At 29.9% G+C, this 24,966-nt stretch overlaps 2 protein-coding genes across 2 annotated transcripts; both read left to right on the forward strand.

Moving 5' to 3' along the window:
* The first annotated feature begins 581 nt into the window (after nucleotides 1-581).
* On the forward strand, nucleotides 582-6,457 carry LOC145330598 (uncharacterized). The gene is made up of 7 exons (XM_080175234.1): nucleotides 582-861; nucleotides 1,464-1,545; nucleotides 3,026-3,077; nucleotides 3,179-3,249; nucleotides 5,385-5,416; nucleotides 5,522-5,654; nucleotides 5,840-6,457. Exons 1-7 carry the CDS (start codon nucleotides 680-682, stop codon nucleotides 5,888-5,890), a joined length of 603 nt encoding a protein of 200 aa, XP_080031360.1. The 5' UTR covers nucleotides 582-679; the 3' UTR covers nucleotides 5,891-6,457.
* A 132-nt stretch (nucleotides 6,458-6,589) lies between these two features.
* On the forward strand, nucleotides 6,590-24,853 carry LOC145330597 (uncharacterized). The gene is made up of 29 exons (XM_080175233.1): nucleotides 6,590-6,929; nucleotides 7,090-7,205; nucleotides 7,292-7,354; nucleotides 7,425-7,687; nucleotides 7,778-8,122; nucleotides 8,193-8,338; nucleotides 8,608-8,712; nucleotides 8,792-8,855; nucleotides 8,922-8,959; nucleotides 9,064-9,190; nucleotides 9,266-9,315; nucleotides 9,392-9,491; nucleotides 9,599-9,735; nucleotides 9,858-10,004; nucleotides 10,161-10,187; nucleotides 10,463-10,513; nucleotides 16,668-16,724; nucleotides 16,797-16,875; nucleotides 17,026-17,093; nucleotides 17,488-17,589; nucleotides 18,029-18,085; nucleotides 18,196-18,250; nucleotides 18,629-18,723; nucleotides 20,241-20,371; nucleotides 21,245-21,282; nucleotides 22,444-22,477; nucleotides 22,809-22,857; nucleotides 23,568-23,635; nucleotides 24,157-24,853. Exons 1-29 carry the CDS (start codon nucleotides 6,902-6,904, stop codon nucleotides 24,184-24,186), a joined length of 2,670 nt encoding a protein of 889 aa, XP_080031359.1. The 5' UTR covers nucleotides 6,590-6,901; the 3' UTR covers nucleotides 24,187-24,853.
* Nucleotides 24,854-24,966: the final 113 nt, after the last annotated feature.

A 24,966-nucleotide genomic window follows, 5' to 3' on the forward strand; every position in this document is an offset into this window, starting at 1 on the left:
TTGTAATCTACAAAAGGGTAATTTGGTGTATAATAAATAGGGATTTATATCAATTTATTGCCCATTGTCTTATCCATTTAAATTTCTGGACATTTGTCCAACTTATGGCTACCAATTTCATTACCTTGTATTATATAACCCTTTATTCTGGTGTATCTAGTAAGTGCTAGTATCTCAACCAGTCTCCATGTGCCAACCAAACCGTGAAAAATTCTCAAGATTTTCGTGACAATAAAGCATAATAATGATAGGTTAAACAATTCATGTGGCTTAATAAATCATTTTTTAACAATAAGCTTGCGGAGGGGGAGGGGGTGTAGGGGGCCAGGGAGTCAACAACCCCATTTATATTTAAATTAGGTAGTCCTGCCTTCCCCTTTTTCACTCCCAGAAATACAAAGTTTTATTTAGCAAACGAGAAGCGCGGCTGCCGAGCCCTGAGCACCCATAAAGGCAAATATCAACATAACTGTTCCAGAAGTTGTCATGCAAAGTTTGATATTCATAAGACAATTTTAACATTCCTAAATTAACAGAAAGAGCTATCTGTTACCGACGGACAGACCCAAAATGGAGCTTCTAGTTGAAAAAGAATGTTTTAATTGTTTTTTTATTCAATTTTCTCAGTCTACGATTTTCATTTTTCAGTAAACCTATGTAAAAAGAAAACAGAAATAAAATGTCTGACAAAGACGTCGCCAAGCACAAAGTTGTCATTAAGATCAAGTGTGCTACAGATGATGATGATGAGCAAAATGTTAATTCTATTTCTATATCTGATAATAGTGACAATGATCTCAGAATCAAAGATTGTCAAACTGCAAAGAAAGAAAGAGTTTTGATCAGAAACACTATTGACAGGTAAATTTTTAATATTTGAAAAAAGACTATAAATTTTGAAATGTCGGGTATAATAAACCCTTTCGTAACATCGCACCTTATGGGGCGATTCTTCGTATTTTTCACAGTAGCTTTTCTCCTATTTCTAGCCCCTGCGGGGGGCTCTAACCCTGCGGGGTCAATTACCTATTCCTGTGGGGCAATAGCCTAGCCCAATATAACCTAACCTAACCTAAAATAACCTATAAAAAGCCATTTTAAAAATACGTCGAAACGCCCCTTATGGGGCGATGTTACGAAAGGGACTATTCCCAAAATGTCTACAGGATTGGTTGTAGTTCGTTCATCCAGTAGATGGAGAGGGGATGGGGTAAAGAGGGTTGAAGGGGAAATTTGTTATTTTAGCCCTCTTCGTGTTTTACTTTATTTGAGAACATAAAAAACTAGTGAAAGAACCCTCCCGTTAAATCGTGGTTTCCTTTTTTAAAGATTTTCCGACTATAACACAGTCAAAGTAATTTTTTACTTCCTTAAACCTTTTATTTAGCAACCTTTTATTTCATGCTCTAATTATAGAAAAGATTCGCTTTTAAAAATTTTAATCCTTTATCCATTTTTGCTAGGTCAACCTCTGTTGATGAAAACCATCTGGAAAGTGTCCAGAATGGATCAATAGAACTTTCAACTCAAGTAAATGGGGTTCAGGTACAATTTTGTTTTACAAATTATCGTTTCTAAAATCCCATATTTCATATATATTCATATAATTAACTTTCACTAATAAATACTTCAGTCTTTTGTATCCAAAATACTATTATATAAAGCAGTAAGATTTTTGTCTGTATCATAAGATTTCTGATAGAGTTCTCCTCGCATAGGTTTCCGGGTGGTTTTAGGCAATTTAATTTTCTGATATAAGTCTTGAGATGGTTTGAGCTATTTTTTGTACATTCTTCAGAACCCTTTAAATACAGGCAGTGGCGTGCGAAGCACTTTGTCTAGGGGGGGGGGCATTTTGAAGATTTTGTAAAATTTTGCCCCCCCCCCTAAACCAAAGTGAAGCGCACCTAAAAATATTTACTCCCCCTTTGAACTAAAATCAATTAAAGACAACAAGAGTGGCGTATTTTATCTAGTTAGGAATATAGAGTGTAGTTAGTTTTAAGGGTTTTTAATGAAAATTGCCATAAAAAAAACATGTCTTTTTGTAAGGGTATGTACACAAAAAAAATGATAAACTTATCCTGAAAATAATATGACATCATATTTAGTTATTCATTTAGACAGACATACAGTGTTGAGAAAAAGGCTTAGATAAATATCAACGCTGTTTCTTTTTTATATAAAATAACTTTTTGATTAAATATTTGTTGTTTACACATGTTTTTATAGAAATAAAAACAAAATATACAATGTGATAAAAAGCAGAAACCATTTGGAAGGGCGCGAAGCGTAAATTTTTTTCTTCAAATATGCAGGGAGGGAGGGGTTTTTGGGCTATTTATTACACTAGTCCCCAATATTTCATATAAAATTTTCTTATTCATTGGCTCAACAACTTTGGGGACTTTAATGGAATTTTGATTGGTTTGTTAATTAAGTCGAGTTTCCATACATTTCATCCACTAATTGTAATCTATATAAGGGGTAATTTTGTGTATCATCATTGGGGATGTACAAAATTTCTTTGGTAAAAAGTTTATATTATACAAAATAAAATACTTCCTATTACCTGGTTTGTTATCTTCAGTGAAAAAAGATTATAACCTAATTTCTACACTAATTAAAAAATTTGGTAAGGTTAAATGAATAGTAACTGTCTGTTTGACGCGAAGCGCCAAAATTTTTTTTTTTTGAGTATTTCTTGATCTTTTTTTTGGAAACTGGGATAGTTTTGCTTTTTGTAGGATAAGGGGCAAAAAGGGGCATTTTTGTTGAACAGGGGGGGGGCAAAATGGGGCATTTTTCAACATTTCGGGGGGGGCAGGGGGGGGCGGTGGCTAGGGGGGGGCAGGGGGGGGGCGTTTTGGTCGCTAGGGGGGGGCGATTGCCCCAAATGCCCCCTTCGGTTCGCACGCCACTGAATACAGGGCCCTAAATGTTAGGGGAGCAGCTGCTATTATGATATATTTTATTGAATAGTTCAAGTAAAGAAAAACTATGGCTTTATACAGTATCATTTTAGGCTGAAGAAGTAGCAGAACAACATGATTCAAGGAATGACTTTGCACCAAGAGGTAATATTAATTTTGAATATTTTTTTAAAAGAAATGCTAAGGTTATAGATTCAAAATTTTGTTTACAATTGCTGTTTCATTCAAGATATTTTTTCATACAGATATGGGGAGCCTATCAGATGCACCACCATCATATGAGGAGCATCATCAAAATAATCAGTATGGAAATGGAGTAAGTATAAGAAAGGTGCTAAATCAATCTGCACCCAACCACAATCAAGAAAAAAAATTATTTGATAGTTTTATATGACATTAATTTGAAAATTTAGATTCTTCAAAAGGGGTAGATCCACGAAGTCCATTTATACTTGAATTTAGTGAACTGCACATTTTTTCAGTTCAATAGTTTAAACTACATATATTTAAAGAATTTCAATTTTCTTCCAGGTCACGCTTCGTTTTTTATTAAATGAATAAGTTGGGGTACAATGTTTGGCACTTTCGATATAAGTAAATGATAATAAAAAACCCATAGAATGCGATAATAACTTCAGAAAAATCGTAGAAAATAGTTTTCATACTTAATTAACGTTTTTAAGTTTTTCTTTAAAAAGTTTAGATAAGATGCCTTTAAAAGTCGTCTATGATTTTGTCAGGGATAAAAATGTAACTTTAAAATAAGAATTACAACATATTTTTTCAATTAGTACAAAGTAAAATTTTGAACATTTTATTGATCAGTATATTTTTTAAAATGTGAAGTAGAAACCTGAATATTTTATCATGAAAATTGTGTTATGATTTGATTGTCTGCTAGATTACAAGAAAAAAAGATACTGACAGTACTTGTTGGTTCTTTAAAAAAAATTAGGTAAATTACTTTCAGAACCCCTCTTTTTGCAACATTATTTCAATAGAACAGAGCCGTAGTCTTAGTGTACTCAATATCTAGACAGCCAACCATTGTTTTAGAATTGTTAAATTTTTTTAACTTCTGATAAAAACAGACTTAATGGTATTTTTGTAAATATTATACCTCCAAGAAATGGCTATACTTCCCAATCATATGTTGTGTGATATTTAAGAGGAATTATTTTGATATAATGTCATTAAAATATTCGTTGAAAAAAGTGCTATTCTAGCTTATACTTCACATTTTAATGTGCATGATAATTCAAATAAAAGATAATGAAGATTTATATTATATTTAATTGTTATAATTATAAAGAAAAACCTGGAAACAGTAAAAAACTGACTTTATTTTATTGACGTAGGGAAAATTTTGTCAAATATTTGAATTAAAAAACAATATAAAACAAAATAAATTATTTTTAATATAGTCACAAAAAGGCTTAATGAGTTTAGGAAATAATTCATTCACTAATCATGTCATTTAAACTCTATTACACAGAATACAGTGTAAAAAGATGTTCTCGTTTTAATTTTAAGTAATTTCAAATGCATTTTAATACCTTTTAATGATTTATAGTTTGAAACATCTTTTTATAAAATGTTATTGATTTTTGATTTTTATATGTTAGAATGTTTTTAAATTTTGTCAACATTTTGTTTTAAATGTAGAAAATTGGTAATTCTAAACATTCAAAAAATAATTTTATTAAATTTTCATCACTTAAATTGCATGTTTGATGAAATTTTCAACTGATAATTCAAGAAAAATCGTTTAAGTTTTATTATATTTAACTTTGAATTGTTAAAAAAATATATTATTGTCAAAAAAGGAGAAGTTATGTTTTCCTTAAAAAAAGACCTAAAACATGAAAATTAACATGTGTAATGAGAATTTTTTTCTTTCAGGTTTAATTTTAAGTAATTATTGATATTTTTTGTAAAAAGGATTTTATATAAAAAGTTTTAAAACTCAAGTTAAGTAGTGGTGCTAAAAAAGGTTGCAAATTTATGCAATTTTCTTGCAAAAAAAATTTTCTAGGATTTTAAAAATAGCAAAGGGTGTTATTAGACGTACTTACAGATACAATTGCTAAGTCATTTTGGCCAAACACTAAAATGAAGTTATTACATCTGAGGGTGCACCCGTGAGGTAGTTTTTTAAATCTCAAGACTTGAAAATCATAATTTTTGGGTGTATGCAACATAAATGGCTGTCCTGTTTTCGCAAAAACAGCTTGATGACAATTTTGGTTGTGCCAAATAGATTGCTATTTATTGTAATAAAAAATTGTATAAGTTAGATGGTATTCTTGTAACTTATGTATGCAATTAAACTTGTTAAATGCACTTCATGCAACTATACCTTTATAACAAATTTAAAATTAGTATATAATTCCTCATATATTCAGTATCTTATCATATCTTCACGATTTTCTCATAATTTACTTATCTTAGGGTGAGACTGAAGTGCAGAACTTATCAAGAAGGCAAGTTTTAATTTTAAGAAAATAAGTTCAAAAATTTAAGATCTGCAATTACTTTCAGATCTGTAATTAGTATACGAATTTTAATTTTTGTGTTTTTCTGTTTAGAGCTGTTTTATTGAGAATATTGACAATAAACAACTTGATGTTTCTTCTCTTTGATGTTTGTTTTACAGCCTGGGATATAATCAGTGATTTCATGGTTCTGGGTGTTTACTGGTCCAATGCACAATTTGGATGGGTAAGAGTATCAGGAATATATAGGGGGGGGGGGGGGGGATATGGAAAAAATAAGACTTTGATACTATTAGTGAAAAATTATATAACAACTTTAGCACAATTTCAAATAAATTTTTAACTCTTAACTTTTATGAGAAACTTTATTTTTAATCTATTATTGAATTATTAATACAATTATTTGTATAGACTGGATTTGTTGAGCAAAGCCAAGTTTCACAATCAGGAGGATCAATATAAAATTGTTGGGGATGATATATACAAAATCTGATATAAGATGTTTAGGATCTACTGCAGTTCACGGTAAAATATTGCTGGTAACGAATATTGCCAAAAATCTATGAATTTTAAAGGCTGCTAGCTGCCAAACGGCTAAACGTTTAGATCATGCCCGCACACTGTTTTAAGCGGCATAAGAAGGCCTACAAATAATCTGGAATAGCCATAAATTGATAATGTATAATTATCTCGCAGTGCAGAGAAATGCGCGAAAAAGGCCTATTTTACGCGTTTTTTCTTCAGTGAAGCTTTCCCTGTGCATCATTGGATCTTGGTTATTCCAGATTATTTGTAGGCCTTCTTATACCGCTTAAAATGGTGTGCGGGTATGATCTGTACGTTCAGCCGTTTGGCAGCAAGCAGCCTTTATAATTCAAAGATTTTTAGCAATATTCGTTACCAGCAATATTTTACTGTGAACTGCAGTAGATCCGATGTTTAAAATATTTTATAATTTTTGCTTAATTAATTATTGTGTATGGTTAACAGGACAAATGTATGATTCACTAAAACCATAGTTTCTAAACATATATGTAATTGTGTTACTATTAGGATAAATACCAAAATCAATCACAATTCTAGACTGGCAGGAACCTTAAGAATCAGTTGAAAATTGTTAGATAATCAACTCTTTAATTTATTGTCACTTAATGACCAGCAAATAGAGAAATATTACTAAAACATTTTAAAAAAGTACTTTGTTCTTAATTAGTCCATGCTTGAATTGAGATTGGTATTTTTCTATAAAAGAAAACTTATCAAGATTTTTTGAACAATTTCATAATTTGCAAAGTGTTTTGCTGGGTGAAGTTAAAAATAACATTTTTTCTTTTTGCGATACTCTCTTCGGCCACAAGGAGATTTAAATCTAGACAATATAAAAGGAAACAAGAAATTCATGAAATTTTATGTTTTTTGGTATCAGATTTTCTGAATCACACTGACAAATATACAAATTTTGGGGAACCTCAGATGTACTCCATTGGTTTTATAATATCAGGTACCTGTAACTTAATTAAAAGCAATTGTAAAATTAATCTTTTAACAATTATAATCACATTTTTAGATGGAAAAACAATTATCAATATTCTTATCATTCTAACTAAAGTTGTGCAAGATAATTTTATTTTATATGAGTTAAAAAATTCACAAATATTTAGTGATTATTCTTATGCTGCCAAGCTTTTCTTATATTCTTGACATCATCATCAACAGAGAGTTCACTGCCACAGAGTTTTTGACTGCTTTAGCCTACCAACCTGTTATGGTGTGGAAGGTAAACTCTTAATGTATATCTTTTTTTTTTTAATTCTTTGGAAAAATATTATTTAAACAATTTTAATTACTGATTATTAATTTAAGGGTATGAAGTGTTTCCTTAATCCTAAAGATCTGGAGGGAAGAAAAAAGTTTCAAATTGCCAAGGTATCTAGTTGAATTACATATGAATATATAAATTCCTTTTTATATTCTTGCAAAAAAATATCATTTGTAGGTATATGAACTATCAATGGAAAGTTCACTGCAGTTTCTGCTCCAAAGTGGTGTTTTATTGTTTAAGCTATACAGCAGTGAACCATTTAAAGTAGATCAGATTGATGTTGAAGATAATACTAAAGAAGTCATCAGCATAGCAACATCATTTCTTGCTATCATCTTTGGATTTAGTGGATTTAAGACAAATATAATACAAAAAGAGCCAAAATTACTGCACAAATTGAGATTGACTATCAGAAGTACTGTGGATGTTATACCAAGGTAAAAAGCTTTAAAAATAATTAACATTTGATTAATATTGTAATGAATAATCAGCTAATGTTTCTAATGAATGATTCTTTTGTGTTTTAGATTTTTGACTTTGCTGAGCATAATCATCTTTAGCCTTGAATGGAAGTTTGGAGTCTTGATAACAACTATAAGTATCTGCATGCTGTTAGTTGTCATTCCAGCAATTGCAAAATTGTGTGAAAAAGATTCTAACAACCATTTTGTACTTGCTGATAGATCTGCTTTCTTTATTCCAATTCCAATTGTGAAAACAGATGGTTCTAAAACTATGGATGAGATCTTAAAAATATTGACCCAATCAAGAATTAGAGACAAGGTTGTCAATTTGATGCTTATAGCCTTGATTGGAGTGTTTCAAATATTTGCATTTAATGAAGAAAGTTTACTTCCTGACAAAGATTATTGGTATAGTAACATTTTGAATTATATTAATTTTAACTTACTTGATATAGCTTTAATATCTGAAAAATTTAAGGTGGGATTGTCGGAATAGATCAAGAAGCATATCTTACTTATTAAAACTAACATGGATAACAATTGTAACCTGCTTGATTATTTCTTCAATAGAAATTGTGCAGTACTTTTATGATGGTTCTTGTTGGATTGAATTTTTGTATAAAGGTAACTTAGTGACTCTAATTTTTGTAAAATTGCCAGTCTCATTATTAGGATATTGCAAACAATTGAGAAGTGAGACTTAAAAAGATTATTCTTAATTCAAATGCTTTAATTTGGAAAAATCATATGACAATTTAAAACCAAAAAACCTCAACAGAAACCATCCTTAAATAATATTATCTTTTTTTTTGTTGCATATTTAGGATATTTTATTACACAACTAATAGAAAATCATGCTTCATATAATTCTTTATCTATTTTGGATATTTTAGGCACATCACAAACAAACACAGATGGTTGTAACTATGATTGGATCTTTAACATTTACAACTTCAATTCTACTCTTGTCACATCTGATAAAACTAATAACTATTTGGGTAAGAAATATGATTCTTTATTGGGTAGAAACTTTTAATAAAAATATTGGAAATTCACCACAATATTTTTGTAATTAAGGAAATAGAGAAAATTATCAGAAGGAAATTCGCACAAAAATTTTTTTCCATTTATTGGATCATAGGTAAATAATATTAAGTTGAGATCAAGGTGATCCTACTTTATACATTTAACATTATTTTTTTTTCAGATTTGTTACTCTTAGCTCTGTCATAGACTTGCTCTCAGGTAAATGCCATAAAAAAAAATAATATGAAATTAATACATTTTATTATTTATACATATTTTGAAGAATAATTTCAATCTGTAATGATAATTTAAATCTTCATTAGGAATTTTATTTTTTGCTCTACTTATTACAATATTGGTACTTGCCTTGAGCAAAGAGAAACTTCATGAAGGGGTTTCATCAATGAATATAGAAATGTTTATTGGTAAATTTGAGGAGGCTAAAACCAGGTAATTCAATTTTAGATTACAAACCAAGAAATATGTATTCTAAATCATCAAAATTTAAATCAATCTATTTTTAAGGAATGAAAATATATGCATATTTTTGGATACTCATTATAATGATTCTGAGGGTAAGTATTATTTGGTTGAAATTCAAATTGAAAAAATATTGTTATTTACATGATATTTTATCAAAATAAACTTTAGTTGCAACTGCTCTGAACCTGCTCATTGATAATGAGAGATATGAAATTGCAGCAGATATTGTACACTGTAATAAACCTCACAAAATCTTTTTCAAAAAGGGGTAAGTCCTAATGAATATTGAAAATGTCTGCTACGTCTGTAAACTTATTTTACTTTATTTATGTTAATAATCATTATATGATAAGTGTAAAATACAAATAATTTTAGATCTAAGGAAACTATTCATACAGCAATTCACAGCACCATAGAATCCTGCAGATGGAAGCCAAGTAAAGATTGTCTCATTTTGCTGGATACAGTTCTAAAGATTTATAACAAAGATATAAATACACAAAATGAAAAAGGTAATATACTAACAAAACTTTTTACATGAATTTGCAGTTTATAGTTTTAATACTGTATTAAAATTTATTAATAATTTTTTACTGTAACCTGTATGTGCTTGTGATTTTTTGATATATTATAGGTGAGACACCTCTTGTATTGGCTGGTAGAGATAACTTTATCTATCAAAAAGTTCTAGAAAATGGTGGGGATAAAGACATTGCTACTTATGAAGGCCTGTTCACCATTCAAAGAGATTCTCCACAGTTCAACCAACCAGTTTGCAGTGGTAGGTTTTATCATATTTAATTGAAAATGTATGTGTATTTTTCATTAGTTTTATCAGCTCCAGTAAGAAAGAATAAAACTTTTTACAAATTATCAAAAAATGAAATGTTTATTTTAAAAAAAAATAACTTTATATTATTTATGAATATTCTTTCAGTTCGGGAGATCAAAAATCTATATACAGGTTACATTTGATTATATGAAATATGCATTTATTATTTTTTTTTATATTGTTATCTTAATATTTAAATGTTTTTCAATCTAAATTAAATAAAATTACACTATTTTAAGACATGAAGTTATATTTCTAATTTAGCAACCTAATCAATTTATTTTGTCTCTTGTAGAAGTGAATAGAGCATTAAAAGCTTGGTAGATATCTATTATTTAGTTGTAATGAAGCATACATAAATTAATCATTTGTATATTGCTTTTGTACTTTAATAATTACTTTTTAAGGATGTGGAATACATCAATTTGTGTGCAGCAACTTCCAATGCATTTCTTTGGGTAATAGTTAAAACACAATCAATTAAAATTTGAGCATTTTATGTCTAAAGGAAAAAAGTTGAGTTGGACGATAAATCTCTTATAATCTGTATTTAAAGGACGCCTGCAAGACGCTGCAAGGACGCTTTAACTGCTGAAAGACTGCCACAAGCAGACCCAATACCCCAAATTTAAAGCCTTCAGCTTCAATAACAAAAAAGTTCTAGGCAATTCAAAATAGCATTTTATGTACAATGAAATTTTTGAAAGATTTCCAATGCTCATAAAAGAAAAAACAATATTAAATTACGTCGCCTAGACACAAAATTATAACCTTATCTTTGTCAGAATTTTAGATTGCCGGTAACTGATTACATTTCTACAATAAAAACGCCACATTTCATAGTCAAAATCTATGAAAAAAAATTCGATTTAATTGCATTTTTAAACAAAAATCATTGCGGAAACAAAGGGGGAAACTAATAAAAGCTCAGCTGTGATTGGTTGTTAAGCTGATTCAGCCTTCTGATTGGCTACAGTACACTCGGTAAAATGCAAGTTAAACTTGATTTTTTAAAATGATTTTAACTATAAAAATGGGTATTTTTATTGTAAAAATATAATTAGTTACTGGAAACCTAAATTTATGACAAAAATAAGCTTATAATTTTGTTTCTAGGCCACGTAGTTTAATTTCAAAGTTTTCAACAATAAAGGTACTAAGAAAGAGAGGTAATGTCTGATTGAGCCAATAAATGAATCGCATTGGTTGAATTAAACTGAAAATTTCTAGTTTTTTCATTAGAGTTAATTAGAGCTGTTCTTTCAACTTTTACTCGAATCAAGTCACTGTGAGCTACAATTGAATCAAGACAAAAGTAAGTGCCGAGCCCTGGGACCTATGTAGGGTGAAAATAGACATAAATCCTTGATGATTCCAGGTGGAGACAAAATATTTCAGCGGGGTCTTTTGGTTTTTTTTCAGTTTTAAGTTCTGAAAAAAAATTGAAAAAAATATGAAAATCTCTAATAAAAAACAAACAAAAAATAATTTTCAATATTTTTTTTTATTAAAAGATACAAACAACTTATATAAATACTATAAGATTTTAAAAAATCACAATTCTTAAATTTAGACCTTCAATATAAAGATTTTTAGAAAAAACCTAACAACAAATTCTAACATATTTCTGATCAACATAGCAATAAAACGTCTTTTGCAAAATTTTTATCATCAAAAATAAAAAGCACTTACTAAAGACTTTTTTTCATTTAAACTTATACTTTTTGCATTAATCAACTATAAAGATTGATTTTTTAAAAAAAGAAAGGTTGCGTGATTTTTTATTCATAATTCATTGCCCAATTTTGAGATTCAGACAAAAAACCTTACTGCTTTATATCAGGTGATACTCTATTAGCAGCGGCTATGCCTTTAGAGGCATATAGGGGCCCTTGGGTTGGGGGGGAAGTCGAACCCCCCTTACAATTACAGTTTTTTTAAAGAAAAAGTTAAAAATATTTATTTTGGAGAGTTAATTCTCTTGGGATGGTGATGGTAACCTTCCCTAAAATAGTTATAAACCTTACCAGGACATATGAGAAGCTACCATGTAAAGGAGAACCATATCGTTTCAGTGGTTAGTGAGATCCCTTGGTGCACAAAGACTCACATAGAACATGTTACTATATTATATACTAGCGGATACGCCCCTAACGGCATCTAGGGGCACTTAAGGTAGGAGGGGGAAAAGACGACCTCATCCCATTTAAATTTTGTGTTCAAAAGAGAAAAAAAATTTTTGGGGGGGAGGAGAGGGTAGTGAAGACACCCTCCCCAAAAATAGTTTAAAACCTTCCCAGGATCTATAAGAAGATTCACTGTAAAGGAGAACAATATCAGTTCAGCGGTTAGCGAGATCCTTCGGGACAGACAAAAAACGCTTACTACTTTATATAATAGGATACACAGAAGCTCTACAATCAGAGTATGTCTGTTTGTACATCAGTCTGTATAAAAACAATACAGCATATATTTATTTAGTACTAGTGGCTACGCCCCTAGAGGCCTTTAGGGGCACTTGAGAGGGGAATAAGTGGTTGAATTCTACAAATAGATTTTTATTTTGGGCTTAAAAAGAAAAAGTTATTTTTGTGTGTGTAATGGGGTCCATTTTTAGGGGGTGATTTCTCCTAGGATGGTGGAGGTATCCTCCTAAAAAAGTTATAAACCTTCCAAGGACCAATGAGAAGGTACATAGAAAAAAAAGAACCATTGATCATTGTTACATACTATTCAGGGATCTAAAGGGATAAGACAATGACCGCTAAATTGATTTACATTCCCAAAAATGATACATGGATAACCCTTCTTTATGTTTCAGTTAATGGTTGAAATGTTAAGCACTTAATGAACCAACCAAACAAAAATCGCAACAAGTCCCCTAAGTAGTTAAGCCAACGAATAACAAATTGCTATATTAAACTATAGGAACTAGTCTAATAAACAGCCCATTGTCCCATCTTGCTCTGATTAATATATCTTTGCATCTGTATGTTACACTTGCTATTTTCTTTATTTGTATTCTTTTGAGGTTGATAATTACAATTATGTTTTATAAAATGGAAAAAGAACACTTTAATCATAATTCAAGATAAAAATTATTTTATCACTAGCGGTTTTGCCACTAGAGGCATCTAGGGGCCCTTGATAAGTGGGGGGAAGTTGACCCCTCCCCTACTTTCAGTTGTAGTATGTAAAAGAAAAAGTTTTTTTTAAATGTTGGGTAGGAACTCATTTTTTTTCTAAACTCAAAATTTCTCAGGACCATGAAAAGCTGGAACCAAAAGTTAAGCGGTTATAAAGAATCTTCGGTACCGACAGACACCCACACACATATACACACAAACAGACAGACACAGAAACTGTTATTTTTATATAAGGATTAATAGACACTAAACTACTCCTTTATATGTTGATCCTATTATCAGTTTAAAAGATAGGTCAATAAAGAAGAAGCAAATTGGTCCAGCGGTTAGCAAGAACTTAAGGCACAGACAGAAAAAACACATGGACATCCTATCTTTTTTATACAGGGAAATAACTTTTAAACAATAGCAAAAAATTTTTTTAGATGATATTTCTTTCCCTGCTTTAAAGCACTATTTATGATACAAAATATATTGATGTCTGTTTGTCCATCTTTCTGACGCTTAAGAACTGATATGGTTCTTTTTTTACTTTACTATGTAGCTTCTCATTGGTCCTTGGAAGGTTTATAACTTCTTTTGGGATGGTACCTCTACCTCCCTAAGAGAAATCGCCCCTTAAAAAAGGACCCCACAACACATAAAAAAAACTTTTTCTTTTTAAGCCTAAAATAAAAATATAGTTGTTGAATTCAACCCCTTCTTCCCCTCTTAAGTGCCCCTAAAGGCCTCTATGGGCGTAGCTGCTAGTACCAAATAAATATATTCTGTATTGTTTTTATACAGACGGATGAACAAACAGACATACTCTGATTGTAGAGTTTCTGTGTATATATGTATCTTTATAATAAAGTTACAGGTTCTATGTGAGTCTTTGTGCACCAAGGGATCTCACTAACCACTGAAACGATATGGTTCTCCTTTACATGGTAGCTTCTCATATGTCCTGGTAAGGTTTATAACTATTTTGGGAAGGGTACCACCACTATCCCAAGAGAATTAACTCTCCAAAATAAATATTTTTAACTTTTTCTTTAAAAAAACTTTAATTGTAAGGGGGGTTCGACTTCCCCCCCAACCCAAGGGCCCCTATATGCCTCTAGAGGCATAGCCGCTGCTAGTAGATTATCCCTTAATATAAAGTAGTAAGGTTTTTTGTCTGAATCTTAAAATTAGGCAATTAATTATGAAAAAAAAAATCACGCAACCTTTCTTTTTAAAAAAAATCAATCTTTAAAGTTAATTAATGTGATAAATATAAGTTTAAATGAAAAAAAACCTTTAGTAAGTGATATTTATTTTTGATGATAAAGATTTTGCAAAAGACGTTTTATTGCTATGTTGATCAGAAATATGTTAGAATTTGTTGTTAGGTTTTTTCTACAAATCTTTATATCGAAAGTCTAAATTTAAAAATTGTGATTTTTTTAAAGCTTATAGTATTTATATAAGTTGTTTGTATCTTTTTATAAAAAAAATATTGAAAATTATTTTTTGTTTGTTTTTTATTAGAGATTTTCATATTTTTTTCAATTTTTTTTCAGAACTTAAAATTGAAAAAAAACCAAAAGACCCCGCTGAAATATTTTGTCTCCACCTGGAATCATCAAGGATTTATGTCTATTTTCACCCTACATAGGTCCCAGGGCTCGGCACTTACTTTTGTCTTGATTCAATTGTAGCTCACAGTGAAGTCCATCACATGAAGTACTGCCTTCATATTGTTGTTTCACATCTATGTTTTATCTGTAAATATGCTTCATCTATTGCAATCGTCGTAAAATAATAAAAATCCCTCTATGAATTTAAGTTAATAAAATCATATTTTTTTCTTGAGTTTCTATTCAAACAAAAAAATAATATCTCGGACTTCAAATGTACATGATTTATAATCTTTAATTTGTAATTCGTATCTATTATAAACATTTAAAATACATAAATTCATAGTTTGTTTCATGTTTACCTCGAAATAAATTATATAAAAATAAAATAATTACAAATAGCAATACAACAGTACGTTCGTTACGTTTTCAACAGGACCTAACATAGTACTGTGTATATACTGTACACATATGGGTAAAAGGAAAGGGCATATTTTTTTCATTTTGTTCATATAAAGAGTCAGCTGTAAATAGTCGAATTTCTTAAAGGGCGAATATAGGTTCGATATGATATGAGCTTATATCAAAGGTGCAATTCCATAGATTATAAATAACTTAAAAATATTGACATATTCAATTGTATAAGTCTATTTATAGCTTAAAACCCGTCAATCTCGAAAAAAAAATTTGGAATTAGTGTGGTTCCCTAAGAACTCAAACACCCTAGCATCACACAAGGCTTCGTGGCAAGGTTGAATTAAAAAGCTTTCGTTAAATGATAGTCGTAATAACGTGGAAACCAATTAATCAGGGGTAAATATACCCTCCTTCTACCTTCATAAAGTAAATTATTTAAAAGTTAAAAAAAACATCAAATAATGTAAAAAGTAAAAAAAATTAATCGATAAAATTTTCTTGGAGGAAGAATGATTTCAAATCCCTGTTTTTTTGTGGCCGTGTGTGTGTGTGTTGAAAATGCGTACAGAAGGGTTGTTTATATCATCATGAATTAATCAAAGATCTCTGTACAGAAAATAAACTTTAAGACGTATTATTTACCCTGTCAATACTCCTGACGCCTTTCTACGCAAATTATTTTTATGCTTTTAAAAAAATTAAATAAACTAGTATATAATCTAAAATAATAAACATTTAAATTATCTTTTAAGGTGCGTGCCAATGTAATAGTCAATCAAACTTAAGCAAAACAGTCAAAAAAAAGTCTTGTAAAGGGCTAAAATAAACGATTTTGTCGGCAATCTCATTTATTATATGTTCAATTGAAACAGAAAATTGCAAAATCTACTTAAGGATTTTTTTGAATTTTTAAATTTGGCATAGATATTCTAAAAGTATGTAATGGCACCTTTGATATAAGCTCATATCATATCGAACCTATATTCGCCCTTTAAGATAAAGCTTTTCTCACAAAAATTATATAGTGTTAAAATTTATTTTCTAGTATAGTGTAAAGCATATTACAAATCCTTTAATAAGTTAGCTATGAATTGTTGAATTCCTTAATATAAAGTTAGCTTTCTAGAAATTATATACCTACTCAAAAAATTTTAAAGTTTTTTGTCAGCTGGAAAAGTTCGTTCGTCAGATTTACGAAAAAGGGGTTCACACTATAGTTCTCTCTATTTTTTCAACATGAGCATTGCAATTCTTTCAAAATTTTCATTGTACATAAAATGTCATTTTAAAATGCCTAGAACTTTTTTGTTATAGAAGCTGAAGGCTTCAAATTTGGGGTTTTGGTTTACTTGTGGCAGTCTTTCAGCAGTTAAAGCGTGGTATTTCTTGCAGGCGTCCTTTAACCTTTTTTTTGGTGATAAACTTTTAAAAGAATTATCTTTTTGAAGGAAAAAGATGTGATGGAATTAATGATTGCAGAGATGAATCTGATGAGAGAGATTGTGGTATGTTTATATTGCTTTAGAAATCATGATATTTACTTTGAAATGAATGAAATTCCCTATATTTTAATTAAGGACCAAATTACAAAACAACTCCTTGGAAAAAAGGAAAAATTCCTTACACATTTATGAACCATTCTAGTTATGGTAAAAGGTACTTTTTTTAAAATTATAATTCATAGAATACCATTGTACTAATTGAATGATTGTAAATTTAAATAAAACCTTAATTTCTATTCTCCGCTCCTTTTTCTGTATTATTTTTATTTGATTTTCTTGGAGCTAAATTATGTTTGTTATTTAGTTACACAGAAGAAGAGAAAAAAATTGTAAGGCATCAAATGGGAAAGTTGGAAGATCAGTTAGAAAAAAGTAAGTTTCTCTTTTATATTCATTACTTGCAAGTAAAAATTTTCTTTTTAAAAAATAAGCAAAAATTAGAAATCCTCATAATCTAATTTTTTTGAGAATTACAATATTTACTAGAATATACATAAGATACCTTGAAATTAAGTATTTCATCTAATTAAAAATAAAAATTTAATTATATTGCATATTTCTATCAGGGTTCGGAAGCCGCGCATAAGCCTCAGTTTTAAACCTGATTGTGAGCAGAAAAAGAAATTTCAGAAAGAAGGATTGTCTGCTAAAGAGCAGTTTTATACATCCAGCTGAATTTTATAGTGATAAAATGAAGATTACACTGAGGCTTACGCGCGGCTTCCGAACCCTGATTTCTATATTTCTCATAATTTTTTGTTCGCAGATTGTGTAGAATTTATTGAGATTGAAAATGTAGAAAACACTACATATCCACACATTCTGAAAGTTCATAAAAGGGAGGAGGATAGATGTTATGGAACTATTGGTAATTGGATTATTTAGGGGTGGGGGGGGATATTACATTAGTTTCATTAAAGAAAGTTTTCTGACTTTTTGAATAGCACAATTTTACAATTGTTGAGAAAAAAATGGCTTCTTGTTAAATTTATGATGAATTTGTAATAGGCATAAAAGTTAACTTTTAAACCTCAAAACGACCACTGATAGGCATAACTAACACCATAAGATTCCAAAACATTTAAATTAACATTAAAAAACGGTGAATTGTGATAAAAATCAATGCAAAAATTAGATTCATTTACCATTTTATTGACAAAAAAATTTAATCAAAAGCTATCTAGAGAAATTTCTTATCACACAAAATAAATGTATAGTATTATTAATATTGGGTATAGTTAAAAGGTAATCTCAATCTTTCATATGGAACATGAAAACATAGTTTGAATTGATCAATTTGTATTCAGGTTACAGCAACTACTCCAGCCTAAATCTTGGGAATCAAGATTGTTTTGTAAACAATGGTGATTTTTTTTTGAAAAGATGCATAGATTAATTCTAAGTTTTACAAAAAAATTTTAATATTATCTAGAATCTAATTAGGTAATTTTCTATTATGGCATTATTTTCTTAGGTTCTAATATTCCTCATGACCTTGGGCATATTCTTGGCTTTCTCCATGAAATTAACAGGAAAGTTTAATTTTATTTATTGTTTAAAAACTAGATAATTATGCCTTTTTTTATCAGATGGAAAATGTTAAATAAAGGAAGCCTACATGAAATTCAACGCTCTGACAGCTAAAAGAATGCTAAAAGTAGACCCAATGCCCAAATTTGAAGCTGCATCTTCAAATACAAAAAAAAGTTATAGGCATTTTGAAAGACATATCAGGGAATTGAAAATCTTTCACATTTTTCCAGACCTTATATCAGAAACTAAATTTGGGGTTATTGGTTCTACTTGTAGCAGTCTTTCAGCAGTTAGAGTAGCAGTCTTTCAGCAGTTAGACTGATGTATTTCCTGCAAGCTTACTTTAAGGAAATCATTATTAGCGTTAACTATTTCAGGTATGATAGAGATGTTTTTATTGCTATTGCATATGGATTACTGGATCCTAATTTTCCAGTTTCAGCAAGAACAATGTATCTAGAAACATTTGAGGAAATTTGCTAGGCTTTTTTTAAAATTTTTATCAATTTCTCAAAAAATGTGTACATTCTTTTGGTTTTTAAATTGATTTAAGCAATAATTCTTAAGAACACTTTGAAAACTTCCCTGTGATAAATTCCTTCAGAAAATAAAAAATATCTTTTTCTGCCTTAAAGGACGCCTGCAAGAAATTACACGCTTTAACTGCTGAAAGACTGCCACAAGAAGACCTAATACCCCAAATTTAAAGCCTTCAGCTTCAATAACAAAAAAGTTCTAGGCATTTCAAAATAGCATTTTATGTACAATGGAATTGTTGAAAGATTTCCAATGCTCATAAAAGAAAAAAACAATATTAAATTACGTCGCCTAGACACAAAATTATAACCTTATCTTTGTCAGAAACTTAGATTGCATGTAACTAATTATATTTTTACAATAAAAACACCACATTTCATAGTCAAAATCTATGAAAAAAATTCGATTTAAATTGCATTTTTAAACGAAAATCATAGCGGAAACAAAGGGGTAAACTAATACAAGCTTAGCTGTGATTGGTTGTTAAGCTTATTCAGCCTTCTGATTTGCTACAGTACATTCGGTACAACTAGTGATGGGAATCCGGATCCGGAATCCGAATCCGGAATCCGGAATCCGCCCAATTTTCGGCCTATTTTGGAATCCGAATCCGGATCCGGAATCCGTTTTTTATAGCGGATTCTGGATTCTAAATTGGTAGGCTAAAATTACCGTCTTGAGTTTTTTCTTACAACTCCCTCTTAAATTTTTTTGTACATAACAAATTTTAATAATTACTAATGTGATGTAAATGTTTAACACTTTAACACTTTAAACAAATCAAGGCTTCAACCAAGTAACATAGTGTTAAATTAATGAAAAAAGCTATCCCTCTGTGACGGACGGCCTTTTAAAATACTGCTAGAATCCGGAATCCGAATCCGGAATCCGCCAAAAATAAGAATCCGGAATCCGCAAGAATCCGTTACTTTTTTTGACGGATTCCTTCAGAATCCGGAATCCGAATCCGGCCCAAAAATTCGACGGATTCCCATCCCTAGGTACAACGCAAGTAAAACTTAATTTGTTTTAATGATTTTGACTATAAAAATGGGTATTTTTATTGTAAAAATATAATTAGTTACTGGAAACCTAAATTTTTGGCAAAAATAAGCTTATAATTTTGTTTCTAGGCCACGTAGTTTAATTTCAAAGTTTTCAACATGAGCATTGCAATTCTTTCAAAATTTTCATTGTACATAAAATGTCATTTTAAAATGCCTAGAACTTTTTTGTTATAGAAGCTGAAGGCTTCAAATTTGGGGTATTTGGTCTACTTGTGGCAGTCTTTCAGCAGTTAAAGCGTGGTATTTCTTGCAGGCTTCCTTTAATAAGTGTATATGCTGCTTATATTTAACCAATGCTAAAAGAATCCTTAAAAACCATTGCTCTATCTTTTTTCATTAATTCAAAAGCTAAAAACTTTTTAATAAGTCTATCTAAATTCTTAGACTCCATTTGACTTTTTCTCCATTATGAATGTTCCTGATACCTTTGGATGTGTGAATGAAAGTGTTTGTAATACAATCAAAGAACCTTTTAATGAAATGTTTGACAGTCACATTTTAAAGAACTATCAGGTACTTGACAATTAAGAATATCCTATTTTCTTAGATTTGATAAAAAAAAGACATAATCTACATTACATAAAGGGAGTGCAAAAAAAATTCGGAATTTTTGAAATTAAAATTGCGCGACCTGTATTAATAGTAGAACAATACTACGCATACCGTTAGAACCGCTTAGAAGTCAATTATTAGGAAATATAAAAACAATTTCTGTGCTACGCATAGTTTAGGAGCTATGTATTAAAATAACCCAACTGGCTTAAACTTAACTTGCGAGTAAATTTTGGGACATTTTACCATCTGGCTCCTAGATTATTTGTAGCACAGGAGCCGTTCTTATATTTCCAAAATAATACAGTTCATAGCGGTTCTAACGGTATGCGTAACATTTTTCTACTATTAACACAAGCCGCGCAATTTGAAATTAAAAAATGTAGGCATCTCTTTTTGCAAAATATCTTCTCTAATTATTAGTTAATTTTAAAATTTACTCGCAAGTCAAGTTTTACATCAGTTGGGACATTTTAACACGTAGCTCCGTAACTATACCTAGCAGAGGAATCGTTCTTATTTCCAAAAAATAAACTTTTTAGTGGTTCTAACGGTATGCGTAACATTTTTCTACTATTAACACAAGCCGCACAATTACAATTTTAAAAATGTTCGCATTTTTATTGCACACCCTTTAGTCTCTGAAACAGCAAATAGAAAAACAGTGGAGGAACAATCCAGCTATTTATTTTTGGTTTAAAAGTGTACAGCTTTTGTTAGAAAAGGGCAATTTGACCATCTAGATATACTAAATCTATATTTGATAATAAAGGTTAATGTTCTTTACTTGAAATGGTTAGAAAAAATTTTATTTGTTACATTAAAATATTTTAGAGTACTTTGTCGGCAGTGGATATTGTAGAAATATCAAGGTATGATGTTCCATTACTAATATAATTCACATGTTTATTTCATTGCTTTAGAATGCTGCTTATTCTAAAATTAACAATAGTACAGTCAGTGTTTTTTTTGTAGCGAATCTACTCTATATTTTCAAATGTCCGTCTGTCCGAAACGTTTTAAAGGAAACGCGATAGCTCGGCGGCTCTTCTTTTTGGCTGAACTTTTCAGGGATTGATTTAGTAAGTTTACATTTAAGAATTACATATTTCCAAAAAGTTTTTTTAAGATTTGATTATTGGTTGGGTTGCTAGATCGATTCCTAGATTTTCACGTTACTAAGTCTAAAAGGTTTCGTGATTTATTTTTTAAAGTTTCTTTTTTTCTCCATGTATTTCCATAATTTTTAACTTTGTTACTTATAAGTCATCCTTATTCTGACAATAAGTTGGAGAGTTTTGTCATTTAATACTTATATTTGCGGGAACTTTTATTTAATGAAATCTTCCAATTTTTAACATTTACAAAACAGCCTACATTATTGCATCAAGATCCATGACAGATCTATATAGGAAATAAATATCTATATATGAGCTCAAGTTTTCCAAGCGATAAATGTTTAAAACTCATAGTGCTCCAATAATACGTAATAAACTCTCATTGACCAGAACGATAAGACCCATTATTTTACTATATGAAGAAAAAATTCATTATTTTTATTTCATTCTGCTATTTGAATTATATTGAAGTATTAAATTTCTATCCATAAAACATAAAATTTAAATTTATAATATAGTAAATAAAAGAAAACTTAGTTTTAAAAAAATTTGATACTAGCGATATGTGCGTAATGTGGTAAGATATTAAACTAAAATTTAACAGTTAACTAAACATTTTAACCCTTTCAGGACGATAATTTGAAATAAAGAATATTAAGATCCTAAAATAGTTTAAAGAAAGAAATCGTCAGGGAGAAGATAATTGAAGAATAGGATTAATAGTCAGAATTCAGATAATCAAAAGAAAGTAAATAAAACATTGAATAAACCTAGCCAATAGCGAGATAATTATATCGAGCCAAACTCTAGTTTTTAATATTAAGATTAAAAATTATCAGTCTGTGGTTTATGGATCATGTTTCTTATTGATTACTTTTGAAAATGTACTAAAATGTCTTTTCTTTACATTTTTAGGATGTACAACTGTACTGTTAAGAAAGATATTGAAGTAAGTGAATACATAAGTTATTTTCAGTGTGGTTAAATTTTTTTATATTAAATACCTTGTATTTCAATCGACTAGAATTCATATTTAGTCATATCTGATCACCCTATACATTATGATGTTAAATAAAGGTATCCACCCCTTTTCCATTTGTCTCTATTCCCATAAACCAGGGGGGGGGGGGGATCTCAAGTAAATTAAAATTCACACAACCATAACGATAAAGAACACACCTCTTGTAGTCTGTAATACAACACCCTGAAGTTAATACCCGTCCTAAACCCTGGGCTCGCCACTGCATTAAACTCACTTAAAATTTGTTGTATTAATTTAGGAAAAATATGAGGAGTATCAAAACAAAATAAAATCTGCCATAAAAACAGGTAATCCTATTAAAGGGGTAGTTTCACGAAAGGCATTTGAACTTAATTTAGTGAACCGCATATTTTTTCCTGGTTAATCGGTTAAACTACATTTAACTAATATTTGAAAGAATTTAAATTTTCTACCACGTAGTTTTAAAATATCAAGACTTGAAAATCGTCTTTTTAAATTGCATATCACAAAAAGACGATTTTCAAGTCTTTATATTTTCAAAAGTACGTGGTAGAAAATTGAAATTCTTTCAAATATATGCCATAAAAAATTAGTTTAACCCATTAACTAGCAAAAAATATGCGGTTCACTAAATTAAGTTTAAATGCATTTTGTGAAACATTAATTAAGTAGTTAGGTTTTTGTCTGTAGCATAAGATTTCGATAACTACTGAACCAATTGAGTTCTCCATATGATGGATGCATTATATAGATCATAGGTGGTCAATTTTTATATATAAGACTAGGGATGGTTTTCAGCCATTATCTGTTATTCTTTACTTCATTTAATACAGCCCCTAGATGCTAGGGGCGCAGCCGCTACTAAGGAATACAGTAACTACAGTAGATTTTTTTTACAGGAATAAGGTATAGCCAACAAGCGAAATAAAACTAAAATAATATTTTGGGGGCAGATAAAAAGGTCGTAAATTTTACTATGTCTTGCTCCACAACGAAAGCTTAAAAATTACGTATAGATAGTAAATTTTTTATTTAGTTTTCTGTGAAGATTCTGAAAACTTGCCTCAGCTGGAAAATGGTTATTGTAATGAGATTTACAAACAGGTATTTCATGTTTTTTTTGCTTAACAAAAGACAATAAGGGTTGTGGGGGAACCCCGACCACACCTTGGTTCGAAGCCCCCTTGAGAAAAATACTAACCCCTGAAAAAAATTTAAAAAAGAAAAACTGGTTGTTGGGACAAAACCCCCGAGAACAGATCCCCCCCTCCTAATTTTTTTTATTATTAATGAGTATTTAACCTGGGACAAATTGTGACATATAGTAACTTTAAATAGAATAATATATCTTTAGTTTATAAACGATTCTACATAGGAGGGGAATTTCCCTTTATCTCTAGGGGCCGAGCCACTAGTTTAAAATACAGAGAAATTAGATGTCTGTCTGTTTGAAGCTTAGGATCTCGATAACCTCCCAACCTAGAATCTTGGGCTTCTCCAGGAATAGGCATAGGGAATCCCAATTATTTTTTTCTAGATACATTTTTTTTAAAGGAGAAGACCCTCCCTTACACCTGAATGTTGGAAACCCCCCAAGTTCCTATATAAATTGTTTTTCTATTTAGAATAATCATTACGGAAGGACTGTTGATTAAGCAAAGAAAACAAAAACAGCTAAAACACAACAGTACAAAAATAATGCTCTAATATATTGTACCTAAAATAATGATCCAATTATATATAATAGTTATGTAATACAGGGTGTTTTTTTTTTAATAGGACAAAAGTATTGCTTAATATAACCCACTTGCCATTGAGAGAAATTAATAATCTATATTTTAATTTCTTCATTGGGTTGGGACATTTTGTAAAAGAAAAAATGTTATGCATATCGTTAGAGTCGTGATAAACTCTAGTTTCGGGTGTATAAGAGCTATTCCTATGATACTTATAGTTTAGGAGCTACGTGGTAAAATGTCCCAACAAATTTAAAATTTTTCAACCTTTCTCACATTTTCCAACGTAGCTTCTTTACTACAAATAGGATGAATTTCCTAAAACTAGAGTTTATGACAATTCTAACGGTATGCGTAACATTTTCCTACTATTAACACAAGCCGCGCAATTTGATTTTTAAATATGTAAGCATTTTTGCACACTCTTTAAATTGGTCATGATCCAAAAATCTTGCAAAAATAGGTACTTTGTAAAAACCGGTTTTTAAGGCATAATTTGTTGAAAATTGCCAATTATTTTTTTCTTATACAAAATGTCCCAACCCAATAAAGAAATTAAGATATATGTAGATTATTAATTTCTGTCAATGGCAAGTGGGTTATATTAAGCAATACTTTTGTCCTATTAAAAAAAACACCCTGTATAAATATAGAATACGTTAATTTTAATACCTCGTCATATCAGTATTAAATGTAAAT

Source organism: Acartia tonsa, chromosome 10, assembly GCF_053477335.1.
Source record: "Acartia tonsa isolate MP-2025a chromosome 10, ASM5347733v1, whole genome shotgun sequence".
Taxonomy (NCBI): Eukaryota; Metazoa; Arthropoda; class Copepoda; order Calanoida; family Acartiidae; genus Acartia; species Acartia tonsa.